Here is a 14,338-nt window from a genome sequence, read left to right as displayed (position 1 = left end):
TTCTTGCCTGTTGTAGATTTAAACACCCTGTGAAAACCTAAGGCGCCTGACAAGGCAAATTTTGAAAATTGCCTTCGATTTCCAATAAAAAACGAAAACCTGATCAAACATTTTTCGACCCATAGCTTGGTTCCCTCAAAACGATACCGCAAAGCTTCACCACCTTTAAGCCGTTATCCACAATTTAAATTGCCACCCAGATATATGGTCGACCTTTTTCGTCGTGCCCGAATTAGAGAAGCGAAGAATATTCCGCTTCTTGCCTGATGATTTCTCGAACGGAAGCCTGACGCTAGCTTTTGAAGTTTTCATTGCTGAGCAGATTAATCATGGTCTGCCGGAAGTTATGATATTTCAAAGTTTCAATTAGTAGAACATGGTGCAGAAGAAAAGTACCTCATTTTTCGGAAGTCATCAGCACACATGCTTCACGAGTCTTTTGGGTGACTGGAAATACAGATCAATAGGCACCTGACACCCGTTGCTAGTTCTTATTTTTCACGGTTACTTGCGGGATCTTTAGAAATTCCTCTGGCGCCATCCTCGTCTGAACAGTTTTGCACCTTTCCCCAAAACGATTACTCCAGTTAGACCACCTCGAGTGTAGGTCCTTTGGATGTCAGACATGGCCCAGTTGTGCCTCAATGGCGCTCGTGCATCCAAGCTATTGTCTTCAATGCACCGCTCCCTTCTCAACTCTCCCGCTTAACAGTTCACCGACAGTACTGTATTTAAGCACTAATTTATCAGCTCCCGCCTCCGATGCGCAGCTCCTTACCCAATCTCTCCAAATGATCGGCGAACGAAACTGTGGCAGCTACCATCACTGTACGACGAGTACGCAGTTCTTACAGCTGACAGCCATGATGATGATGGGATGGGCGGTCAGCGAACCCCAGAAAGTCATAACTGCTCTTGTAACTCAGAACACAACGCCTTTTCGAAGATGTAAAATACACCGTTTCATTAGAGGGATTACTGCGTACCTTCAGCTCCCACGCGTTTTTCCAAAACTTTTGTTTTGTGCCATGATATGCAAAGTAGATGCAAATTCTCATGTTTGTGAGTGGAGAGTTAAAGAACGAAACCAAGATACACAAGAACAGCGACTTGGAATGCGCACGCATGAGACCTGACATTTGTGTTTTTAGGTTTTCTTTCGCATCCACACACAGAGATTTGGGTGCTCTGTCTGACAACTCAAAGACAGAAATCGATAATTGGTTACACTTGGTTTTTTCCACATGTCGAATATGCAAACACAAACAGTTGGGTGGATTCATTCAGAAACGTGTGCCACAGAAAACGCGTGAATAGCTGGATGGAGAGAACCACAAAATCTGCCAAGTATAACTGCGTGAAAGCACTTTATACTCCTTTTCTAAGCCAATTCAGTTTGAAGGGCAAAATGACGGTAAAAAAGTATCATCCGATATTTTTGACAATATGCTTCTTACAAGGACATTTCGAAAGTCCACTACGAGTTTCTTGAATCTCATCAGGTAGGCTTGATTCTCGATTCGGTACTCATTTCTGAACCGAACGCATAAGCTATCATTGATAAACACTAGTTCGCAAATTACACGGGTGCTGAGGGGAGATTTAACTGAGCCGTTTGTAATATTTTTCAAATGAACCTGTTGCACAGAGTTCAGTTCGTAAATCAGAGCAGACGGTATTTTTCTTGTCGTGACATACTACTCATAGGGTTACCGGAGACCCTTTAACAGCCCACTACCGTTGTAACCATTGTTGCTGTTGGACAGATTGGCCCAACCCCGAGTTTCCAACATATTTCTCACTTGAGTACTGAATTGGAAGTTTGTACAGAGAGGAACTCATTTGTGGCGGTGGCCAGTAAATTGGCGTGGTACAAACTGGAGCGAGTAGACAATAACCAAGACAGCGCTAGTGAGACTTTTGGTGACAGCAATGAGCAGCATATACGGCCAAAGACTACCACAAACGAGGCAGTCACTTGAGCCGCGCGGTAATTAATTCGCCAATGCGTGTATTTCAGCACATTCGTACACTTTGATGTATCAGTTTGAAACAAGATCGATGGAAAGTCGGGGACCATACACACATGAGTAGCTTCGAAAAGGGCGAAATCAATTTTGTAATGCACCACGTCAAGCAATTTACTTGAACGCTCTCTCAGTTGAAATATGGAGTAGCAGCATGCTCGGGGGAAGTATATCGTAAACAGGTGATTCGATCGGGATTCAGGTAAGTACCCAGTTAAAACCAATCTAACTTGCAGATTGCTCACCTGATTTTATTTTATGGTGAGTGATGTACACATAAAGACCGACAGGGCTTTCGGCTGTCTCTCCCAAATGAGGATGGAGAACATAAACAAACCAACATACTGACTAACCACGTTCTACATACTGAATTATTTTTGTGTGTTATATTTAGTTGTAAAGTCGCCCGCCTATTGACCACCCATCTTATGAATATGCCAACTTGAAGCAGGGTAGGGACTTCTCCAAAACACGAACAACTGCTCAGTACAAGAAAACCTAACGTTTCAGAGCCAAACTGCATAAAATCCACTTTCTGCTTTCTTTAGGTGAAAATCGTTCAGCTGTAACACCCTTTCGGTGCCTAACTGCCGGGCCACCCGAAGGAAGCACGAGGTCTGGGATACTGCCAAGTTGTCTAAGAATATATAGGGTAAGGTCGGGTTCGAACCACGGACCTTCCGGTCAATAAATTCGCATTCTAACCGTTGGACCATCCCACCCCCTTCGTCAGGTGACTAACCAAAGTATTCTGCTTCTCCTGAATACGTCGGCTATTTAACCAAAGCATTCTACACTGAAGATTACTGTTCCCTTTAAGGTCAGCGATTATGCACTGGTTATTAGAGGAAGAAGCACAAACCCAGGTTGCATCAAACGACGCACCTGTAGGGTGAAAAATCCTCATACGCATCAAGAACAGATTGTATTTTCCAAGAGATATTTTTGTTTTATCGTCAAAGCACGACTTTTAGATACTGTTTTGATTGGTCTACCTATACTGACCTCAAGAGAAGAATTTCGATCAAATCAAAGCAATGGCCACAGTGAGGGGAAAACCGGTACTCCCTCTTTGTCACACATCAGCCGCAGGGCCGTGACGGGAAGGCTTTTGGAATAATGGATTACTTTATTCCCACATTCACTCAAAAGACATTCGGCATTCAGTATCCCACCAGTCGTTAAGCTTGCAGAACGCATCTTGAGCGACAGCCGTAGAAACAGGTCTGCTTTATATGGATTCGGCGCCCTATGCACGAAAATCATTAAACCATCATAGAAAAGTTTGAAAAGCAATCGGAGACTCGATTGATACAAGTTTTGTCAAGTCAAGTGAGTTGGCTACCATGCTGGCCTAGATTTGAGACAAACGGAGAACCAATCAGCGAGTTGTTTTTCACCTAGCATAATTAATGAGTGCTGAATGTCGGCTCAAACGTTTTGTCATCGACTAAGTGTGGATGACTGAATCTACGATTGGAGGGTAGGCGAAAAGAAAATTCCTGAGGAAACTACTCACAAGGCTGCTGAATACTCTCCGACAGCCCGCGGGGGGTTCGCCCTTCCAGTTCGGACTCATCAGGTAGGCGCAGTCCCCGAGTTTCCGTCAACCTGATGTTCTACTTGAACCCAAATTGGACAGATTGAGACAAATACACACTCATTTGCAAATCGATTTGGTTTTCACCAGGTTCCGTGTCTTCAATTGATGATTCATCATGCGGTTTATTTACAAAGCTTGTTCGTATGCGTGGATCAGCGAGAGCAGCGACAAATTTAGACTTTGCGCATGCGGGCTAATCCCCACAAGTTAGAGCACATCCTGTGAAGCATGCAAATAAAAAACTTGAACAGAAAAATGTGGTCACATGGAATGCTGACCCAGTAAATCTCCTGGTCGTACGGACTACACCGGCCACACCTGGAGACGGACTCTAAACTCAGACCACTCAGTCAAATAATCGACATTCCATAAACCTCCAATGTGGGAGGCACTCATCGGGCACACTTGTGGAGCTGAAGCAAACCACGGTGAATCAAGTGCGAGACGATCATTCAGCTTCTCCACCGTCTCAGTTGACAGAATACCCCATCCGGTAAGCGGAGAGCCCACTCGACTTCACTGCCAATCGTTCGTCTACTCCGCTCCCTTAACACTTTCTTCCTAAGCCACACCGAAATTTCCAATCGTCCAAAATGACAGTCGTCTTTAAGCCTCTTTGAAGTCTCAGTGAGGAGCAGACGGGAGAAACAGATGCGCATCAACGTCTGGAGAATCTTTCACCAGGAAACTGCGAGCGACACATGACTTCATTGAAAAACCAGTAGAAAAACCCGTAGAAACTGTTTGGAAATAACGTGAAGACAGTATGCAACCGTACCGCAGGATATTTACGCTTACAAGCATCAACTATAGAGCAACGCCAATCAAAGTTGTGATTTTCAGATGGCTAACGGATCGAACAATTGGAGTGAATGATCAACCTCCCGGTATTGTGCTGTCCCATCAGTCTGCGAAATCCAGTGCTGAATGCCGGGAACCAGACGAGTCCTTATTGGACGTGTATAACTGATGAATCCTACTAGACAAAATCGTATCGATCGATTACAGTTCCACCGTGAACTTCACTTGACAGGTAGGTATGAGCAACAAGGTTGCGGAATTCTCATCTGTTCAGCAACACGCATGTGTGCCTGTTCAACTAACACGACGAACCACATAACCACATTGTGTGCGCACAGTCAAATACAGTCACAAACTGCTTATTGACTCAACTTTGGCAAAGTGAAGTATCTCGTTTAGGGAGGCTGAATTCACCCTGGACCACTATCGGTTGAGTTGAACAGAGGTAGAACGAACATCAGGGATAAGTCACAAACCTGGTTATTGGAAATCGATGAAGTGTCCTCCGTAAACACCGGTTCGGTTGTCGAAGACATTGTGTCGATATCTTGCAAATGGAACTGCCAGAATTCATGATGAATCACTTGAGCAGAGGATAGGCGTTTTCGAGGAGACTTCACCAAAAGACCGTTCAGCAGAGACAGGAATTGTGGAGAAGCTGGACGCCCGGAACACTTGGGTGGAGTGAAATTTCCGTACAATATGGCACTCCTGCCCTGAATTGTGGGTAGGGGGTAGAGGAAAGTTAAGAAAGACTGAATGAAATATGTTCATTGTGAACAGTATATCTACGGTTGGCACAATAATTTGAAATGGAATTGGAGATCCTTATTCAGCAAAACGTTCGCGACATCGTTCTGCTTGGTTCATCTGAGTATATTTCATGGCATCACAGCAATCGTAAATTAATACATAAGATGAGTGCAGCTAATTTACTCACTCACTTCAAGACAATTCTTGAGACCAAACCCGGCTCAGGCGGTTGCCAGCCGAGCTGCAATCAGCCTGAGAATAAAGAATGGCTTGCGCTCAGAACGGTGGTCAGTGGGCTTGAAAACTCAAATAATGCAGAATGAAGGCAAATGGAAGTTAAAAGCAGGTGCATAACTGTCGGACCCATCATTACTAACAGTTTCTGTTTAGTCTTGCAAATTCCAGTTAGCCTTGGGGTGGTGCAATGAAAGGCCTGTAAACCAATGCGGTGATTGGCCACTTTCCGTCACGTGATTGTAGCAGTTCTTAGTTTTGGTCTGGAGTGGGACCAGATGGTCGGAAGCCACCGTTAGAAGTGCTATTGATTGGAGCACCTTACCCAGCAGCTCGAAATAGCTCAGTGGTTAAGGCGCGTACTTACTGACCCAAAGGGCCGTGATTCGAACAGAACCCGATATCTCGACTGCTCCTGTCCAGCCTTGGGCAACCTGGCGGTATCTCAACCCGGTGCTTCCATCGGGTGACATGTCAGCTAGGTGTCGAAAAGGTGTTACGGCTAGACGATTGTTTTTACCATTATTATTAGCTGAACTGATAAACAATAAAGAATGTGGGTCTTCTCTGGAAAGACTTGGATTGGTTCGTATCTGGAGGTTGTGGTTTAACATAGTCGCATTACAGTCTGACGGTTTTCGTTAACCCTACATTTTCAGCTATAACTGTGGGGGAAAAAACAAGGAGATAAGGAACAAGGTGACATTACGGCTGTTGGGTAGGAACGGTTTCAACAAACTGATCAACTGTAGTGGCGGAAGACTGCTTTTTGTTTTGCTGCTTGATGTCACTTGTTGACACAAAAACCGGAGAGCCTCCTAATGGCTTGTTATTCAATCCTACAAGATCATATAATGATAGCTGCTGATGCGTCAACTTCAACACAGTGGTTGAGAACCGTCGACGACTTATTTGTCTGACTGGGGGATTTCACACAGCTTCCGTATCGGTGCGGAACAGAATTATTATAAAACTCAGCTTATCGTTTCTTGAATAATGTGGTGCCTGTGATGGCAGACATACGATCGATCGAGGAGTTAGCACGAGTTACTTTATATCTTGTGGCTAATACAGTTGATCATACTGCTGACTAGCCACTTAGTGATGAATCATATGATATTCACCTGACTTCCGAGAAATTGTTTGCTTTGAATCTACCCGAAAGACCCAAACTGAAAAAAGTTAATGATACGGAGGGTCTAGAATGGACCTAAGCTAGGTATCGACAACTCTAAACTCCCATTTANAAGAGTGACGCAACAAGTACACCGGCAATGGCTAGAAGACGCCAAAAACCCCGAACACTCGAATTGAGTGCATCCGACTTCTTGTCGCATTGCCGAGAACATCGCCAACAAGAGTAGCACTTTCTTCGGCAGGCGATGTTTGGGTTTGTACAGTAAATTTCCCAATCACCTTTAATTTATTGGCCTAATCTGCTGCTCCACAAATTCCAATGAATCAACGAGTACTAGTCAGTACGTCAGCGCAATCAGTCAGCTCGGCTACGAAAGTATTTCTGGGAACTTCAAGAATTCAAGAGTAACGTGATTTCCAAAATCAAAGCAATCATGGACACAAGGTTTAGCATAATTCAGTAGCCTGGAAGGTGAGTGAAGCTGTTTCGCTTCTGTTGTCTGAAAACACTTGAGTGTCATCTATGTTGAAGGTGATTTCTTCACGATAATTTGGGTTTTCGAAACCATGCGAATCAGATCCTAGGCTAGGAAAAAACTTTCTCTTTTGGCTGTAGCACCCTTTCGGTGCCTAACTGCCAAGCCACCCGAAGGTTGAACGAGGGCTGGGACACCGTCAGGCTGCCTAACCCCAGACAGGGCAAGTCAAGAGGCAGAGGTCGGATTCGAACCACGGACCTTCGGTTCAGTAAATTCGCGCTCTAACCACTTGGGCCATCTCGCCTCCTAGACTAGAGGTTGAGTTGAATACGAAAAGCTACTTTGATGTGGACCATAAAAACATCAAAAAGGCAAGAAATTCAGAACCACAATCTAATGAGTGACTCAAGCATTTTTTACTTGGGGCGAAGACAGAAATTAGCCTTGATAACTGGAGATTCTCTGTATGAGTTTTACCATAATCAGATCATGAGTCGAAATCCGTGGAGATCACTGAATATTTTGTTTCAACAAAGTCCTTTCCGTAAGGTTCTGCAACTTTCATTCGATTTCCCCAAGACGTTAGCCCTGTCTTTGAATTCTACACCTGACCCCGAAAGAGGCCACGGCGATGAGAGGTCAAAGCCCCTTTTACCAAGCAGTGGCCTACTTTACTGGGTTCACTCTAATTATTTCGTATCCATGTAGTCCACAATCAACCTTGAATAACCAGACAGATTGGGAATATACTCAGTCAATTGAAAAGCTGAAGTTGAGGTAGGAGCAACTGAAATCCCCACTGTAAAGCGCATCAAACTGCAACACTTGATGGTGCTGGATATTGGGGCAACCCACAAACCGCCACAAATGTACTAATTATTTTTATGATAAGGAAGCATGTGACCTAAAGGCATATATAACATAGACCCATATGAGTACGGTGATTCACTTCAAACATAATGACCATGGAACAACCTAAACATGTCTACTGACAATGGAAGTGATGTCGACATGAATTCTATTGAACACGTTCAAGTTTCCTTCTTGACTTAACACACTCACAAGGTTGCTGAAACTTCTCATCCATCTTGGGACTGACCAAGCTGGCGCAGTCCATGAGTCTCCGTCAGCTTTATGTCCTACTTGGATCTATATAGGACATAATTCGTCCAATATACTCGTTTAGTAGTTGTCTTGCACCAGGCAAGCCGACATGTGACGCTGTTAGTCAGGTGTCGCCAAAAATGATTTGAATGATAAGCAGAATGCCCAACTTGATAGCAACGTATGTAATCTATCGGCAGTTCCGTTACTGCAGCGCTTATTCGCTCACACGCATAGACAAACATTCTGATCGACAATCAAGAATCCTCAGCTAAACCAGGCCATCATACCCAGCCCGAATTTATATAGTTTTCCCCCAAGCTCGTCGGCTGTGACCTTCACCAGGTAAAAAAACTTTTTGTCCGCAGGCCACAATGACTTAGACAACTGTTAGTCAAGGCACTTGGTCTGCCTTAAAACTCGCCCACATTGTAACCCAGTCAATCGACCTGGAAAGGCATTCACTTGGAATGCGAGAAGCTATTCAGTAATAAGTTCAACAAGTGTTTTTAAAATTGTCCTAAACGAAAGCGTTTTTCCTATAATCATCCTGTATGGGGACGCGAGTGTAGTTTAACAAATACGGCACGCACATAGCCAGCCACAAAGTTCGAATGGTGGCATTTCCTATACCATCAGATGGGCTATTGTGTCTTGACAGAATGCATTACTTCTGCGTTGACAGGCCAAAAACAAAATGAATGGGAAATTTTGTAGTGAGACAGGACTGTGCATTTTCGTTTGACATGAGCTGAACACCGAAGTGTTACCAAATGCTCCGCTACACCTAATGAACGAATAATTTAACTGGACATGACTGGAATTTTCAGCATAGACAAAACTCACGGGGCGTATCATTCCTAAACCCAAGTGCCGAGATATGAAATTTTCCACGATTCGATGCCAGGGATCATTACTCTTAACTACTACATGAAGTTTCCACCAATCTGCGGACTACTCACCACTACGCTTATCACGCTGCTCTTACATCAGCAAACGAACGCAATTACGTACACTGAGATCACAGTGGTCACGGAAGAACACGAAACTGGTGTCCTACTTTCGCCCAATAATTTAACTGCAGTGTAACAATAAGATCGTGCTTGACCGTGGTCGTTTCTTATTCCGGCTGTTTGAAAATTCATCAGCAATTATGATTGGGGAATCACCCTGCGTTGTTCCGTTTGAAAGTAGAGGGATGAATTTGTTCATTTTTGACAAGTTACAAAGTTCTGTCTCTATTTCTTCAGTTAAGACTACAGTGCCCCTGACATTTCCTGACTTTATGGCATGAAATTGTTACCGAAGTTCCTTGTACGCATTTGCGTGTTTCAAGCGCATTTTTTTTAACTGACCGAGGTGTAGACCAAACGACGATCGTTCCCGGATAGACCCCATTCTTGTGCAGGCGTTAGCATTGCAGAATCACTATATATCGTGTAAGTCCTCTAATCTGTGCAACGTTAAAAAGATGGTAACTGACAAAGTGATCCGTAGTTGTGACTACGCTCCCTTGGAGAACACTAAGAGCGCATCGACAGCACAGCTGCCCATTCGGCAAAACTGATTAGCTTCTAACCTGCAGAACATAATGTGCAGTGCTCTTTTTCTGGGGTTCGCATGGCGCAGCTACAAGAAATTAGTGCTGCATCAGCTAGGATAAGTGTTTCCTATGCCCGGATTTTCGGCTTCTAGATTTGGAAAACCAGAAAATTCCACTGCGTAAACAAAATTCTAGTATCTTCTAGATATCAGAGAATCATTTTGGTTTCTGATGGTTTCGCTGACAACAGGCTTCCGATAACCAATCGAAAGAATCAAGTGGAACGAACGTTTTCTGCATTTTTCGCCTGTTCCATTTTTTCGGCATTTCGGATCTAACACAACTCCAAGTCTGCGCGGACAATCACCAGAGGTGCGCAGCCGAAACCGGGAAGAGAATGAGGCGATGTTCAGTTTAATCACCGTACTTGTGACCTGTACCCTTGTTTCTGACAGACAGCATATATCAATTCAGAGGGAATCTGGTGTACTAACAACAGCCACCTGTTGTTCTGCCTACTCCAGTGAGAGGATATTAATGGCAGTTAAGAAGACCAGCCTTCGCGTTCAAAAAAAGACTTCGAATTGTTTGAGGTCGTTACTGAATTCGGGCATATAGAAGATGAAGCTCAGTGGGATGCACAGCGAACAAAACGCTAAGTCCGTGCTGCGACCTGCGAAGAGAGTGTTCAAATTCGGATGATATAGGGTGGAAGAAGGAAAACGTGAAATCCCAATGGAGGAGTCAGTAGAATCGTGTGTTGCTTACCCATCCTGTTTTATGGAGGAAGTACAGCGCCCCGACTGATGGCACCACGCGATGGTCAGCGTGGCATGATAGTATTTTTATTTGCGACGTTCGTGGTTGTGCGCGGGCTGGAATACTGTCAGGGCACCCACACATAGATAAGACGATGGGTTAGTCCTCGCCGAAAACTTTTGACTCAAAATCCTGACCTCATGAAGCACTAGGGCTGGGTTAATGTCAGGTTTCCCAAGCTTAGACAGCAACAATGGAGACGCATAGGTTGGTTTCGTACCATGTGTCATCTCCAGTCGGCATACTGCTACAATAGTGTCTTTTGTGGAAAAAGTGATCTTGCCCGTTTCAACCCAACCTGAGGGACAGGAGCTTGTGTTAGTCAAACCAGCCTGCTGTGGGAAACTGCAGGTGCCAAAGTGATACACCTACTAGGGCTCGGTGGGTCACAAAGTTGCCGCCACATGAAGATATAGTCCGATTTTTTTACAGCGGAACTAAACAAGTAACCAGAGAGGGACAAACAAAGTTTACCTAACATAATTCAGTGTGACGCGCGCGACGCAACCATCCAGATTGAAACAATTTGTTGTTGCAACGTTATTGTCCTTTATATAAACCGCAAACACTTAAAGAACGCGTGGTTGTCTGGTGCATTATTTTTGGACTGATTGTGGTGTAATCTCCACATATCGTGCCTCATGTCTGAATGTCAGTAATAGGGCTGGGTCACAAAGTTGCCGCCACATGAAGATATAGTCCGATTTTTTTACAGCGGAACTAAACAAGTAACCAGAGAGGGACAAACAAAGTTTACCTAACATAATTCAGTGTGACGCGCGCGACGCAACCATCCAGATTGAAACAATTTGTTGTTGCAACGTTATTGTCCTTTATATAAACCGCAAACACTTAAAGAACGCGTGGTTGTCTGGTGCATTATTTTTGGACTGATTGTGGTGTAATCTCCACATATCGTGCCTCATGTCTGAATGTCAGTTAATGGCCCCACGATTTTGAACTTTGTAATAAAATATGAATAAATTCACCTTAAACTAGCTCCTTGGACTCATGCAACAGTAGATGATACTCGTACATATCTAAAGGCGACCTGTGACGAAATATTTGCGTTAGGACATTAGGACTCTTCCTCTGAGTGACACTGCTTGCAGCTCCTAGCTTTCCGCCGAACATCTGAGTTGTGCGCCAGGGTGGTGGAAGGCAACTGCCGAAAAATTGTCAAAAAATAGTCTAAGTTTCCGAGAAATACCTGGCTAAGTAACCAGATGCAACAGTATGCCACTAGAATAAACAGTCCGAATGAGATGACTAGCCGTCCCGGGCAACTCATTGCATCATATTGAGATGTTAATTTATTGTTTTTCGCTACAGTGATCAGTGAGTAAAGTTTCCGTAGTTTCACTATATTACCTTTCAGAACTATTCCAACTTCTTCACAGCCAGAAACAACATGCACAATCCAGAATACCGTTCCAGATGAGTTGCGAGTATTGTACTCATGTCGTTTTTTTAAAAAAACACGCCATTTTGCGCGTCCACTCAGACATTCACCCTCGAAGTCTTGAGACCCCAATAGGGGAAACCAGCACGTCACCTAATTTTCTAGGGATTAGAGTCAATATGCACCCACAATTTGTTGATATGGATGGAAAATTTATCGTTGTTTTCAGGAGGGTCCGTTTCATTTCTTCTACTACCCCCGTTACTTTTTACCGCGTCGAGATTTTATATCACGAGCTTAGATACTCGTCCGTAAATTCGTGAGATTTGCTGGATATCTACACTAACATGTGGGCATTTATAAGTAATTACATTTGGACATATATTCGAGTTTCTAGTTGTCATTTCAACCTACGGATGAACACAATCGGCACTGAAAAGCCAAGAAGCACTGCATAGATGTTTAAGCCCTGCTACGAATAAGCAGCGCGCATTTCACCAACCTTTAAGGAGGTTCAGGCATGCGACACTGTTGTTACATTAGGAAAAGCACTACTCGTTGCACGATCTGTTTGCCGCGTACGCCCACCTTGCATGACAATGACTGCTTGATAGTTGAATTTCAATGTACCCCGGGTTAGTGACGCCAAGTGCAACAAGCGAACAGTCGCGCATATAATGAACACATAAGCCGGTCGACTTTTCACGCATGAACTTGTTGCAATCGAACGTTCCATCAACTCATGCAAGAGCGCCGTCATCAAACCCGCGAATTTTCCTATCTGATATATATTTGTATCCTGCTGTGTTCGGAGACTTACAGGATGACCACAGAAAACCGTCCCCCATTCATCTGAGATCGTTCGGTCCCTACACACCACAGCATCTGCTTCGGTCTTGGCTTTTTATTCCATATGCTTGGGAATATCTTAGGAATTTGAACACCTTGAAAGTTATACGAGCATGATTTCTAAAAAGTTCACGAAGGTTAATAACGTGTGTTCATGTTGACAAATTGATCAGCATTCAAATGGTTCAAATCTGCACCGACGGTTTTAGGAAAAAACGACTGCAATATAAGGAAACTAGGGAACATAAACTAGCACCAAGCACAGATACAAACGAGATAAGTTGTACAATATTACCTGGTCGTTATTTTCATCACCAAAAGGTGGGCGTCCGCAGAACATATAATAAAGTAAACAACCCAGTCCCCAGTAGTCGGAAAGACGAGTGACCTGACCTGAGTTCAAAGTTTCAGGTGAAGTGAAGGGAGAAGGACTTTGTCTATCCAGACTATTCGATGCCTGACTGAACTCGTCTTCATCATTGAATCGCTGCAGTACTTCCTCAAGGCACTCATTTTCCAGATGAGCAAGTGAAAAATCAAAAAGCTTCACATTGCCGTTTCCGTCCAACAGAAACTTGAAGGATAATGAGTTAAGGAATATCATGTTACCCTTGATGGTCTCATGTCGTTGAACAAAACACCACGAGAATGTATGTACTCTAATCCCCGAACAATATCAGCGCCAAATTTTCGCACAACATTCTCTGGCAAGTTCCCGTCTTCTTTTACAACCTGCTCAAGATTTCCGCCAGTGCAAAGCTCCATTACTAACCACAAGTGGTTACTGGTTTCATACCACTCATGAAACTGCAGAACATTCTGGTGTTTCAGAACGTGTACAAAGCGCACATGATTGGAAATATATGGCCGAGTATGACGTTCAGCACAGCTTATTGCTAAGTACTTAATAGTACCTTTCCGTCTAGCTTTGTAAATTGTTTGATCATTCGCCTTCCCTATTTCGTCGTACAGCACGAAATTCTCCATTTCTTTCCATCAATAACCCACGCCTATAAAGTCGTCGTGGTCAGAAACGCGAAATTAGCGACCGGCTGGTACAGGAGTTCTGGGTCACGCCCGGTAAACAAATCCAACTAGGGCGCGTATGCCCACCTGGTCAGAAATTTGTTGCTGTAGCACTGTTAAACAAAATGGTGTTGAGATGCAGACTTTGGAAGCACCGCTTGGAAATTTGCCTACCATGCGTAGAAATGATGGGTGACATCAAGCTGGATGCCTGCCACGAGAACTTAAAGAATGGTTGTACACCCTTTTTTCATTTGTGCCCTTCGGGCGACCAGAAACCGCTAGGCGACAAGAGAAAACAACGCGGGAAGTTTGGGCGAAAGCTTCGATCATGTGCATCCATCCATGAATCTGCGTATCCGTGTCACGTATGACGTTTGGCGTCCAAAAGTTCCCTAGATCAAGAACAACAAAGCTCCATGGGGAGTGTTGGATGTCAAGCGAAATGTACTCATCTTGATCGGAAGAATTTACATTATCGCTCCCACTCCTCAATATATTTCCGCCCCAGTACAGAAACATTAGAGATTGTGTAAAAGACGCAGATCATTTCCTTTTCAG

At 44.0% G+C, this 14,338-nt stretch overlaps 2 protein-coding genes across 2 annotated transcripts in view; one reads left to right on the top strand and one right to left on the bottom strand.

The window, feature by feature from the left end:
* The window catches only part of T265_01746 (hypothetical protein), a gene marked incomplete at both ends in the record, with an annotated part of 56,347 nt that extends 46,791 nt beyond the window's left edge, over positions 1 to 9,556 (bottom strand). The window contains 2 exons of the mRNA XM_009165836.1: positions 4,908 to 5,147; positions 9,494 to 9,556. Coding sequence (XP_009164100.1) covers positions 4,908 to 5,147; positions 9,494 to 9,556 — 303 coding nt within the window. The remainder of the gene's footprint in view (positions 1 to 4,907; positions 5,148 to 9,493) is intronic.
* T265_01745 (hypothetical protein) overlaps positions 1 to 14,338 on the top strand; it is a gene marked incomplete at both ends in the record, with an annotated part of 34,869 nt that overhangs the window by 11,687 nt on the left and 8,844 nt on the right. The window lies entirely within an intron of this gene.

Source organism: Opisthorchis viverrini (assembly GCF_000715545.1).
Source record: "Opisthorchis viverrini unplaced genomic scaffold opera_v5_19, whole genome shotgun sequence".
Taxonomy (NCBI): domain Eukaryota; kingdom Metazoa; phylum Platyhelminthes; class Trematoda; order Opisthorchiida; family Opisthorchiidae; genus Opisthorchis; species Opisthorchis viverrini.
This window is presented reverse-complemented; position numbering and strand designations above follow the sequence as displayed.